This window comes from Coregonus lavaretus (assembly GCF_964263955.1).
Source record: "Coregonus lavaretus genome assembly, chromosome: 30".
In the NCBI taxonomy this organism is placed as follows: Eukaryota; Metazoa; Chordata; class Actinopteri; order Salmoniformes; family Salmonidae; genus Coregonus; species Coregonus lavaretus.
The window spans coordinates 36112864-36126270 of NC_140017.1; the positions used below are offsets into that span (position 1 = coordinate 36112864).

Consider the following 13407-nt stretch of genomic DNA (forward strand, 5'->3'; position numbering starts at 1 on the left):
ACCGACGTGAGAAAAAGGCACAGGGATGGAGCTTCCTATCCTCCGCAGCCCACTGAGAAATCACAGCACCAACTCCCACATCCGAGGCGTCCACCTCCACAATGAATTGCCGGTCCACATCAGGCATCTGGAGGATGGGAGCGGAGGTGAACCTCACCTTGAGGGTACTGAAGGCCTTGTCGGCTGCTGGGGTCCAGGTGAAGGGTTGCTTGGTGCTGGTTAGAGCAGTGAGAGGGGCAGCAACGGTACTGTAGTTCCGGATAAACTTTCTATAGAAGTTAGCAAACCCCAGAAACTGTTGCAGCTTCTTTCTGTTCTCCGGAACTGGCCATGAAGTGACTGCTGATACTTTGGCAGGATCCATTTGGATACTTCCCTCTGCCACTATGTACCCCAGGAAGGCCACTGTCTTGACGTGAAACTCACATTTCTCTGCCTTGGCGTAGAGGGAATTCTCCAGAAGACGATGAAGGACTTGCTGGACATGGCGGGTGTGTTCAGACAGGTTTCTGGAGTAGATTAAGATGTCATCCAGGTAAACGAAGACAAACTTGTTTAACATGTCCCGCAGTACATCATTCACTAGAGCCTGGAACACAGCAGGAGCATTGGTGAGGCCAAAAGGCATAACCAGATACTCGTAGTGGCCTGTTGGTGTATTGAATGCGGTTTTCCATTCATCTCCCTCCCGGATCCGCACTAGGTGGTAAGCGTTTCTGAGATCCAACTTGGTAAACACAGTGGCTCCCTGGAGCAACTCAAAAGCAGAGGTGAGCAGAGGCAGAGGGTAACGGTTTTTCACTGTGATGTCGTTGAGTCCCCTGTAGTCGATGCAGGGGCGAAGAGATCCGTCCTTCTTCCCCACAAAGAAGAAGCCAGCACCAGCAGGAGATGAAGATGAACGGATTAATCCTGCGGACAGAGAGCCATTGATGTAGTCCTCCATGGACCTTCTTTCAGGAGCAGACAACGAATAAAGACGACCCTTTGGAGGGGCTGTTCCAGGGAGGAGGTCGATGGCACAGTCGTACGGTCGGTGAGGGGGCAGAGATGTGGCTCTTGCTTTGTTAAACACCTCTCTGAGACCATGGTAGCATTCTGGGACATTGGAGAGGTCAGGAGCGGAGTTAGTAGGTACTGGCCGAGGGGGTAGTGCGGCAGCAAGCAGGCAGGTTCGGTGGCAGTCCTCTCCCCACTCCCTGATCACCCCGGTCACCCAGTCGAGCTGAGGGTTGTGCCGGCGGAGCCATGGGTAACCCAGGATGAGGGGTTGGCCTGGAGAGGGGAGCAGGTGAAACTGGATAGTTTCTTGATGGTTTCCGGACAGACCCATCGAGACCGGGGCCGTGACATGAGTGACCGATCCGAGTAAGTGTCCGTCCAGTGCCCGGGCAGGAATAGGAGGTGTCAAACGGAGGTTCTCCAGTCCCAGTTGGCGTGCCAGCTTGATGTCCATTATGTTGGCTTCGGCGCCAGAATCCACCAGAGCAGCCAGGGTGTGAGTTGAGTCAGAGAGGCGGAGGTGAACTTGCAGCAGGGGTTTGCGGTCGGAGGACTGGATGGTCATTGAACTCAACCGGACTCCCCCTATGCCCGGTGAGCTTCGGCCCTTTAAAGGGCAGGTTACCACACGATGTCCATCACCTCCACAATAGAGGCAGAGGTTTGAGGTGAAGCGTCGCTGGCGCTCTGCAGGAGTGAGAGAGGCTCGCCCAATCTCCATAGGCTCAGACTGATCAAGCTGACCTGGGTGAGTGGCAGTAGATGACAGGAGCCCAGTCGGATCTCTCCGAATGCCGGTAGTAGGTGGACCTTGGCGCCCCCTCTCACGACGACGGGTCTGTATCCTTCTGTCGATCCTGACAGTCAGTGCGATGGCTTCATCAAGAGTGGAAGGCAGTTCATGGGAGACCAACTCGTCCTTGATATAGTCAGCCAAACTATGGAAGAACGCGTCCACCAACGATGGTGTGTTCCAAGAACTTCGTCTAGCCAGGGTTCGGAAGTCGATGGAATGGTCTGCGACTGTACGTCTGCCTTGTCGAATACTGAACAGTTCACGAGACGCCTCTGCGGTTGGTGAATCCAGGTCAAACACCTTCAGCATCTCCTCAGCAAACAGGTCGAAGGTTGCACATGCGGGGGTTTGACGTTCGAACTCTGCTGTTCCCCAGAGTCGAGCTCGGCCCGTCAGGTGAGTGATGGCATACCCAACTTTAGCCCCCTCCGTGGCGAAGGTCCTTGGCTGCAAGGAGAACTGAAGTCGGCAGCTAGTCAGGAATGGCCGGACCTGGGTTGAATCGCCGTTGAACCGCTCGGGGTTTCCAATCTTGGGTTCCGGAGCAGCGGCTGCAATGACCGGGGCAGGTAACTCGGGGGCAGGGCTGGTGGGCAGACTGGCTGGGGTCAGGTTGGTGAGGAGTTGAATGATCATGGCGAGTTGTTGTTGCTGCTGCTGGAACTGCTGCTCATGCTCATCGGTTTCCATGTCGGGGAAAGTGTGCGCTGAGTCCATAATGGTCAGATCGTACTGTCACGGTTCAGACAGACGACCAGAGGACCACAATTGCGTCACACCAGAAAGTTTATTAAACTTAAGGGAAAAGGGAAGTAGGGAGTGAATGAAGGCTCCAGGGGTAACAGGGATCCCGTCCAATGTGCTGGGTCTGTGCCCCCCCCAGTGGCAGCGATGCGTCCTATGAAGCCGGTGGTGGGTGGTCCAGAAGTCCTGGGGGGGGGAGACACAGACACAACAGGGCGGAATGAAACAAGGCAGCAGTACAGTTCAAGGGAAATCCAAAATACGTAGTAGCAAGGCAGAAGGCTGGTCAGAGTTACCGGGATTGAAGAGTAGTCAGGAGTCGTAATGGCAGAAGCAGGTCTGGATCTCCTGGGGCAGACGAGTATCCAAAAATCAGGCAGGTCCGGGGTCACAAAACCAGGGTGAGCCAGAAGCGCGAGCAAACAGGTTCCGGGTGTGAGCTTTGCAGACGATCTGACACCGGAGAGCTGAAAGACAGGGCCTTAAATACTGGGAGAGGTAGTGGGTAATGCAGCGCAGCTGGCAGAGTAATTAGAGCAGAGCAGAGCAGGGACAGGTGGAGCTAGTTAGGCTGAGTAGAGAGAGTGGTGAGCAGAGTGGAAGAAAATAAGGTGGTAACCCGGTGGAGTGAGAGGCTCATGACACTTTCAGCTCCCTCCAAAGATTTTTTGCCCACAAGTGAGCGGAGCACAACAAGGTGAGTCCAAAAATGTATAGTATGCTGCTGCATGAATGATGTAATATGCCAGGGAGATGTGTATGCTGTAGCTAAGAAAGTAATACTAAGTGTATGTTGTGTAGTAAGCTGTTAGTAGCCCATGTGCCTCACCCTAATAATGTGGTCCCTTTCCCCCTCATAACTTAGCCTACTGTTCTGACATGTGGCCTTTAGCCTGTTTTAGAGAAATGTAATCATCGAATATTGTAAGAGCTTTCATTGTCTGCTTATATGCCCCCTTTATTTATCCTACGGTTCTGACTTGGTGTTCAGGGAGAACAATGTAAGAACGGACCATGTTCTGAATTCTGTCGTTGTACATTTCAAAAGTACTGAACAAATTGTTATATTGACTATGTCCGTTTTAGCTTGCTCATTGTCTTAATCAAAATTATGGATTGCCTCTTATCCGCTCATTGTTCCCTTATGCCGTAGTTTGTACATCTCAATTGTCAGTAGAAAGCACATTTGTTTAAGCAAGTCAGCCATATCAGCTATGTTTTTTAAAAGGCAGTAAAGGAGGCTGAATGAACTGTTTCGCTGCCAGACAAGGCTCGGCTGATAGCCAGGTGGAGCGGTGGTAAGGATTCACTCCATGGTGCTGAAAAGAAAGCTCTGCTGTTGGGACAGCTTTATATAGGCCCTATCAGTTTGTGGGCACCGTTTGTCACCGTTATAGTGCAATGAATGTATTGTTTAGTGTTGTGTTGTGTTGAGGCTTTGCTGGGATGCATCTAAAACGGGATTTTTTTTGTTTGCCCCACCAAAATGTACATGCTAAAATCGCCACTGTAGGTGACAATACAACATCCTTTAGGCCCATATCAAAGCCGTATCATATGTACAGAAAGCCTAATCTAATGACTTCACATCCGGTAGGACTCTCACCAGACGCCTGGCGGAGCACTGTGTTCTGTAATGAGGACGAACCCGCACTCCCTCCCTATCCCACTGGTCATTAGTCTGCTACATTTCATTTCGCTGTCGATCTCGGGGCAAGCAAGAGACGCAGGACTAGCTCCGCTCCTCAGAAGAGATTTACCTATCATTCCAGGACATTTTTCGTCTCCTTGTTGATCGTGGAGTTGATTCTGTCGACCTAGAGGACAATTTGACTGTAATATCGGCGCAGATCAGCTTGGAAGATGTGTCGAGTCCCCGCGATATCGGTCCTAATTTTGGGCATCGTAGTTCCAGGGTTGGCCGGCTATATTGAGGTAGGAATGCAGTCCGAATCGGATACACATTGTCTTTTTTTCCTGTTGTCTTTCTTGTTAACTTGGAATCACGGAGGGGGTTAATCAAAGCTCAGGAGATTACTGCGTACTCCTCTGTAACCCATAGGCAGCCTATATGTTTAGCTACGGACTCTAGCCTATTTTATGGCTTTGTAACATTCTGCTTTTCTCCTATATTCTCCTACCTTTTGTATGATTAGGCTATGATCATTAACATATCTGGTTTTCTTGTCATTTGGGCATCAGAAATAATTCGCACTGTGGCTATTCGACATGGACTGTATGCTGTTTTTTAAATTTATTTATATCAAGCTTGTTACAATGTACTAAATCAATCGTCCTTGTATCTCACGCCAGTGTGTCGTTTAAAATCTCTTGTGGATCGCCTACTGTGTTAATTGTGGTAATGTGCGTTAAAGCCAATTTATGCTTGCTCTGGCAAGCTATCTGGAGGCTCCGTACACAGGGTGTGACGCAATTGCGGAGCCCCCGAAGTCTTAGAGGCCAAATCGACCTCCATACCGCATCGCTGTGCGCCTCCCAAATTTTGTAAGAATGTGGAGGGCTCAGTATCAGTGACATGTATTCATGGATGCCAATGCGAGCCAGGCTTCCCCAAAAAATTGACCAAGAAAAAAAACATACAAAATAATGTCATCTTTTGTCTCTCTGTGTTTTCATACATTTCCTTCAATTCCCAAGAGGCTGAATGTATCTCACGGGTTAAAGCATCTGAGCGAACTAAACAGCGCCCCCTCTGTCTCAGTATGTGTAACATATCTATCTGATGCTGTCTGGTCACAAAGAGTATGACATTGTTGCCGCCCTTAGCATTGAATGCAAGGGAAGCTAGCGAGCATATGGCCTACCTTGATAAAAAATAATAGCCAATCAGCGTTGAGTGAGCTCAGCTGTGAATAGTCCTGGCACACCAAAAAAAAGTGTCAAGGGAAGCCAGTTTGGATTCGGCTTCAGACCTATCACAAGCCAAACGTCGTTATTGACAGAATAAAATGTGAGTTGTTGCATCTCGTTGTGTTGTTGCCCTCCGGTGGCTAGCTAGCTAGCTAAAATGGACCCTTTCCTAAATTAGCCATGGATGGAGATAGGGATTTGGACTTACTTCATTCTCCGTACTGGCCAATGATTATAACGGCGATTCTGATCCAACCATAAATTCATACGTTGTGTCCCTGGCCTGAGAGGATGGAAGTTCAATATGTAGCTAGATGTAGAAGGCTAATGTTAACTAGCTGGCTCATCATTGCCCATGAAAGAAAGTTAGGCTAGCGAGCAAGTATTTTAGCCAGGTAGCCTAGGAGGTGAATACCACGTTTAGGCAACATGAAAGAGGATGGCATTGGCGTTTTTTTTCTACTTGCACGCACGTAAGCACACACACACCACACACATCCATTCACGTCATATTTAGCTTATGTTGATTGGACTAAATAGTTTTTGGTATCTTTTAGTTGTCACTGTATTAGACTAAGCAGAGGTGATTTAGATGGGGCTGTAGTGGAGCGGGTCAAGAGCTTCAAGTTCCTTGGTGTCCACATCACCAACAAACTATCATGATCCAAACACACCAAGACAGTCGTGAAGAGGGCACGACAAAGCCTATTCCCCCTCAGGAGATTGAAAAGATTTGGCATCGGTCCTCAGATCCTCAAAAAGTTCTACAGCTGCATCATCGAGAGCATCCTGACTGGTTGCATCACCGCCTGGTATGGCAACTGCTCGGCCTCCGACCGCAAGGCACTACAGAGGGTAGTGAGTACGATCCAGTACATCATTGGGGCCAAGCTTCCTGCCATCCAGGACCTCTATACCAGGTGGTGTCAGAGGAAGGCCCTAAAAATAGTAAAAGACTCCAGCCACCCTAGTCATAGACTGTTCTCTCTGCTATCGCACGGCAAGCGGTACCGGAGCGCCAAGTCTAGGTCCAAAAGGCTTCTTAACAGCTTCTACCCCCAAGCCACAAGACTCCTGAGCAGCTAATCAAATGGCTACCTGGACTATTTGCACTGCCCCCCCTCTTTTACGCTGCTGCTACTCTCTGTTTATTATCTATGCATAGTCACTTTACCTCTACCCACATGTACATATTACCTCAATTACCTCGACTAACCGGTGCCCCCCGCACATTGACTCTGTACCGGTACCCCCTGTATATAGCCTTGCTATTGTTATTTTACTGCTGCTCTTTAATTATTTTATATTTTTTTCTTATACATTTTTTACTTAACACTTATTTTTTCTTAAAACTGCATTGTTGGTTAAGGGCTTGTAAGTAAGCATTTCACTGTAAGGTCTACACCTGTTGTATTCGGCGCATGTGACAAAACATTTGATTTGATTTTGACGATGAATTTGAAATTATGCTAGTATAGGCAGCGACTTGCGATAACTCCGTGGTCCTAAATCATTAGTAGTCCGAAAATGTGGGAAACATTAACTTGCTTGACCGTGCTGTAGGTCAGATAACTGTTTGTTACATGCAAAATGTTTTGTGGACTTCACCGGACAGGTGTTGCTCTCAGGTTTAGTGACGAAACAAAGGTGTGTTTGAATTTATTCTGCCACTGTATGTTCTTATTGTCTCGGCCTTTAGGCCTATATATCAGGGTGTCAAGGCATATGAACTAACAGGTTATAGAGCAAACAACGCAATTATCACAACACAGGTCGTAATATGGCTTTTTTTCTCTCGATTGGCTTCCCTGGTGATTTTACCCACGCATTGCTACTGCTCAGTATAGCTCCGCATTGACATGATTGGTTGATGGTAGGTGGGGGCGGGAGGTCCTGTATAAACACAAACTCACTTCCTTGCCAACTTCCTCCACAACAGCTCTGCTCTGCTCCACGAAGCACATGAAGTATGAATGCCCTGACTTCTGCAGAGGCCGTATCACAGTAAATGCTGTAGAGGCCCACTGCAGATAACGGCTTGACCACGCAGCGCTTTTTAAAGCCAATTTATGCTTGATCCGAGATTTTTTTTTTGTGTTTGACAACAAACATGGAGAACTTTTAACGAAAGGCTATCAGAACAAGTTCCTTGTGTAGGGATTTCAAAGAACATGGAAATGAGTTTGAACTCTTGGCAAGAGATCCGGGAGGTATTGGGGATAGATGCGGTAAAAGAGATCAATGGGATCCAGACAGTGGGGGATAGAAGGATGACGCCGGATCACAAATCTGATCTAACAAAGTGGATATATTTTTCAAATCCGTCATGATTGATATATTGGCCCACAATGTGGTTACTAAAATCTGATTTGGATATATCTGGCTGTTTTCTCTGCATGACATTTAGAAGTAGTTCCCTTTTCAGGTTTAGAAGAAGTGAATGCTAAATACTAACTCCCATTCGTATAAACTGGTAGCATAGTTAGCTTACAGAAGTTGTTGGTAGTCTAAGTAGTTTTGAACTGTAATGCAGTTGATTGGTGACGATGACATGAACATGTATTGGGGTTGACATCCATACAAGCATTATACCCTGATTTTTACCTCAACATAGTGTGAAATACACATAGAAACAGCCTACATGTAGGCTAATTTTGCTGGGGGGGGGGGGAACCATGTATGGAAGGGGAACCATGTATGGAAGGGGAACCATGTATGGAAGGGGAACCATGTATGGAAGGGGGACCATGTATGGAAGGGGGACCATGTATGGAAGGGGGACCATGTATGGAAGGGGAACCATGTACGGAAGGGGAACCATGTACGGAAGGGGAACCATGTACGGAAGGGGAACCATGTACGGAAGGGGGACCATGTACGGAAGGGGAACCATGTATGGAAGGGGGACCATGTACGGAAGGGGAACCATGTACGGAAGGGGAACCATGTACGGAAGGGGAACCATGTACGGAAGGGGAACCATGTACGGAAGGGGAACCATGTACGGAAGGGGGACCATGTACGGAAGGGGAACCATGTACGGAAGGGGAACCACGTATGGAAGGGGAACCATGTATGGAAGGGGAACCACGTATGGAAGGGGAACCATGTATGGAAGGGGAACCACGTATGGAAGGGGAACCACGTATGGAAGGGGAACCACGTATGGAAGGGGAACCATGTATGGAAGGGGAGCCATGTATGGAAGGGGAGCTAGCTAGCCATTGACAGTACAGTAGGGGAACCATGTATGGAAGATCTACTGATCAGAAAGGAAACGTTTCACCTGTCTGGTCTCGCTGCAGTGGACAGAAGCGGTCCAGATGACCCTCTGGTGCTCGGCACACTTCACTGGGGTCCTGGTTCTGGGGTCCTGGTTCTGGGGTCCTGGTTCTGGGTCCTAGTTCTGGGGTCCTAGTTCTGGGGTGTGTGTGTGTGTGTCTGTGTGTTACATCAGTGTGCTATATCAGACTTGGGTTATGATGAGAATTCTGTATTGAATTCTCAGAGCAAAGTAAACAGGCCAGGCACTATAGGACTGACTGAGGCCAACAACACACACCATGTTGTTGGTGCTAACACACACACACACACACACACACACACACACACACGACACCATGTTGTTGGTCCTGCACTGGGAAGGTGATGGGTATCACACACAGGACCAGGACCATGAGAAGGAAGGTGATGGGTATCACACACAGGACCAGGACCATGGGAAGGAAGGTGATGGGTATCACACACAGGACCAGGCAAGGGAAGGAAGGTGATGGGTATCACACACAGGACCAGGACCATGAGAAGGAAGGTGATGGGTATCACACACAGGACCAGGCTTGGGAAGGAAGGTGATGGGTATCACACACAGGACCAGGACCATGAGAGAGGAAGGTGATGGTATCACACAGGACCAGGCATGGGAAGGAAGGTGATGGGTATCACACACAGGACCAGCATGGGAAGGAAGGTGATGGGTATCACACACAGGACCAGGCATGGGAAGGAAGGTGATGGGTATCACACACAGGACCAGGCATGGGAAGGAAGGTGATGGGTATCACACACAGGACCAGGCATGGGAAGGAAGGTGATGGGTATCACACACAGGACCAGGACCATGGGAAGGAAGGTGATGGGTATCACACACAGGACCAGGACCATGAGAAGGAAGGTGATGGGTATCACACACAGGACCAGGACCATGAGAAGGAAGGTGATGGGTATCACACACAGGACCAGGACCATGGGAAGGAAGGTGATGGGTATCACACACGAGGACCAGGACCATGGGAAGGAAGGTGATGGGTATCACACACAGGACCAGGACCATGAGAAGGAAGGTGATGGGTATCACACACAGGACCAGGACCATGAGAAGGAAGGTGATGGGTATCACACACAGGACCAGGACCATGAGGAAGGAAGGTGATGGGTATCACACACAGGACCAGGCCATGGGAAGGAAGGTGATGGGTATCACACACAGGACCAGGCATGGGAAGGAAGGTGATGGGTATCACACACAGGACCAGGACCATGGGAAGGAAGGTGATGGGTATCACACACAGGACCAGGACCATGGGAAGGAAGGTGATGGGTATCACACACAGGACCAGGACCATGAGAAGGAAGGTGATGGGTATCACACACAGGACCAGGACCATGAGAAGGAAGGTGATTGGGTATCACACACAGGACCCAGGACCATGGAAGGAAGGTGATGGTATCACACACAGGACCAGGGACCATGGAAGTGGAAGGTGATGGGTATCACACCACAGGACCAGGACCATGGGAAGGAAGGTGATGGGTATCACACACAGGACCAGGACCATGAGAAGGAAGGTGATGGGTATCACACACAGGACCAGGACCATGAGAAGGAAGGTGATGGGTATCACACACAGGACCAGGACCATGAGAAGGAAGGTGATGGGTATCACACACAGGACCCAGGACCATGAGAAGGAAGGTGATGGGTATCACACACAGGACCAGGACCATGAGAAGGAAGGTGATGGGTATCACACACAGGACCAGGACCATGAGAAGGAAGGTGATGGGTATCACACACACAGGACCATGACCATGAGAAGGAAGGTGATGGGTATCACACACAGGACCAGGACCATGGGAAGGAAGGTGATGGGTATCACACACAGGACCAGGACCATGGGAAGGAAGGTGATGGGTATCACACACAGGACCAGGCATGGGAAGGAAGGTGATGGGTATCACACACAGGACCAGGACCATGAGAAGGAAGGTGATGGGTATCACACACAGGACCAGGACCATGGGAAGGAAGGTGATGGGTATCACACACAGGACCAGGACCATGAGAAGGAAGGTGATGGGTATCACACACAGGACCAGGACCATGAGAAGGAAGGTGATGGGTATCACACATAAGGACCAGGACCATGAGAAGGAAGGTGATGGGTATCACACACAGGACCAGGACCATGGGAAGGAAGGTGATGGGTATCACACACAGGACCAGGACCATGGGAAGGAAGGTGATGGGTATCACACACAGGACCAGGACCATGGGAAGGAAGGTGATGGGTATCACACACAGGACCAGGACCATGGGAAGGAAGGTGATGGGTATCACACACAGGACCAGGACCATGAGAAGGAAGGTGATGGGTATCACACACAGGACCAGGACCATGAGAAGGAAGGTGATGGGTATCACACACAGGACCAGGACCATGAGAAGGAAGGTGATGGGTATCACTCACAGGACCAGGACCATGGGAAGGAAGGTGATGGTATCACACACAGGACCAGGACCATGAGAAGGAAGGTGATGGGTATCACAAACAGGACCAGGACCATGAGAAGGAAGGTGATGGGTATCACACACAGGACCAGGACCATGAGAAGGAAGGTGATGGGTATCACACACAGGACCAGGACCATGAGAAGGAAGGTGATGGGTATCACACACAGGACCAGGCATGAGAAGGAAGGTGATGGGTATCACACACAGGACCAGGACCATGAGAAGGAAAAGTGATGGGTATCACACACAGGACCAGGACCATGAGGAAGGAAGGCCTTTGCAACAGTGTGTCATCCCTGGTACGTAATGTGTAGCCTACTAGCTAGTAGTTGTTATCTGGGAGGGAATGCTTTCTCTGCTCTTTCCTGCATCAGAACCTCTCACAGCGCTGCAGCAGTGGGAGTGAGTGGGATGCTATTGAGAATAATCGGTTATTATTATTTTCCCAGAGACTTATAGTGCTGCTCTCTGCCTATCCATTTGAATGGTTATGAATGATTGTATTTTCGTTTTTTTATCTTTTTATTGAACAAAAAGGCTGCTCAATATTTGGGATGATTAGGATGATGATTAATGGAATAGTGGTTGAGCCAAACCTTGGTGGGTTGTATCATAACTACCTCTGATCCTTTTATGTTGATTGGTGATAGTTATCATGATAAAGCATACATCATCAAGTTTCCTTGTAAGCCTATTTGGAGGGAAACTGGATCTGTTGGAGTCTTTTTATTAAAGGAAAGTGGAACAATGTGTCTGTTTCGCTGCCTTTTCATGAAGTCATGTAGCTGTCCTTTAGTCTATTGGTCTATAATACATCAGTTCATATGGAGAGAAGATTATATTTTGGAATACAATAAATAAACAGTTCATGCGGAAATATTTGGATCTGGTTAAAAGGGAGAAATTTGGTAATTTCAATTAAAAACAATATCACATGACAATAAACATGGAAACATTCTGATTTTTAGAGACACAAAGTACAGATTAAATGTTTTGTTTTTTGTTCCCACAGCATCGGTAATGATTTAGACTACTGGGCTGTAAATGATTTAGACTACTGGGCTGTAATGATTTAGACTACTGGGCTGTAATGATGTAGACTACTGGGCTGTAATGATTTAGACTACTGGGCTGTAATGATGTAGACTACTGGGCTGTAATGATGTAGACTACTGGGCTGTAATGATTTAGACTACTGTGGTTGTAATGATTTAGACTACTGGGCTGTAATGATTTAGACTACTGGCGCTGTAATGATTTAGACTACTGGGCTGTAATGATTTAGACTACTGGACTACTGGGTTGTAATGATTTAGGACTACTGGACCTACTGGGTTGTAAATGATTTAGACTACTGGGCTGTAATGATTTAGACTACTGGACTACTGGGTTGTAATGATTTAGACTACTGGACTACTGGGTTGTAATGATTTAGACTACTGGGCTGTAATGATTTAGACTACTGGGCTGTAATGATTTAGACTACTGGGCTGTAATGATTTAGACTACTGGACTATTGGGTTGTAATGATTTAGACTACTGGGGTTGTAATGATTTAGACTACTGGGCTGTAATGATTTAGACTACTGGACTACTGGGTTGTAATGATTTAGACTACTGGGTTGTAATGATTTAGACTACTGGGTTGTAATGATTTAGACTACTGGGCTGTAATGATTTAGACTACTGGGCTGTAATGATTTAGACTACTGGGCTGTAATGATTTAGACTACTGGCTGTAATGATTTAGACTACTGGGGCTGTAATGATTTAGACTACTGGGTTGTAATGATTTAGACTACTGGGCTGTAATGATTTAGACTACTGGGCTGTAATGATTTAGACTACTGGACTACTGGGTTGTAATGATTTAGACTACTGGGCTGTAATGATTTAGACTACTGGGCTGTAATGATTTAGACTACTGGACTACTGGGTTGTAATGATTTAGGCTACTGGGCTGTAATGAATTTAGACTACTGGGCTGTAATGATTTAGACTACTGGGCTGTAATGATTTAGACTACTGGGTTGTAATGATTTAGGACTACTGGGTCTGTAATGGTTTAGACTACTGGGCTGTAATGATTTAGACTACTGGACTACTGGGTTGTAATGATTTAGACTACTGGGCTGTAATGATTTAGACTACTGGGCTGTAATGATTTAGACTACTGGACTACTGGGTTGTAATGATTTAG

At 47.8% G+C, this 13407-nt stretch overlaps 1 protein-coding gene across 1 annotated transcript in view; it reads left to right on the forward strand.

Annotated features, from left to right (window-relative positions):
• The first annotated feature begins 4190 nt into the window (after positions 1-4190).
• Positions 4191-13407, forward strand: part of aplp2 (amyloid beta (A4) precursor-like protein 2) — a 96955-nt gene continuing 87738 nt past the window's right edge. The window contains exon 1 of the mRNA XM_084148539.1: positions 4191-4477. Coding sequence (XP_084004665.1) covers positions 4406-4477 — 72 coding nt within the window. The 5' untranslated portion in view covers positions 4191-4405. The remainder of the gene's footprint in view (positions 4478-13407) is intronic.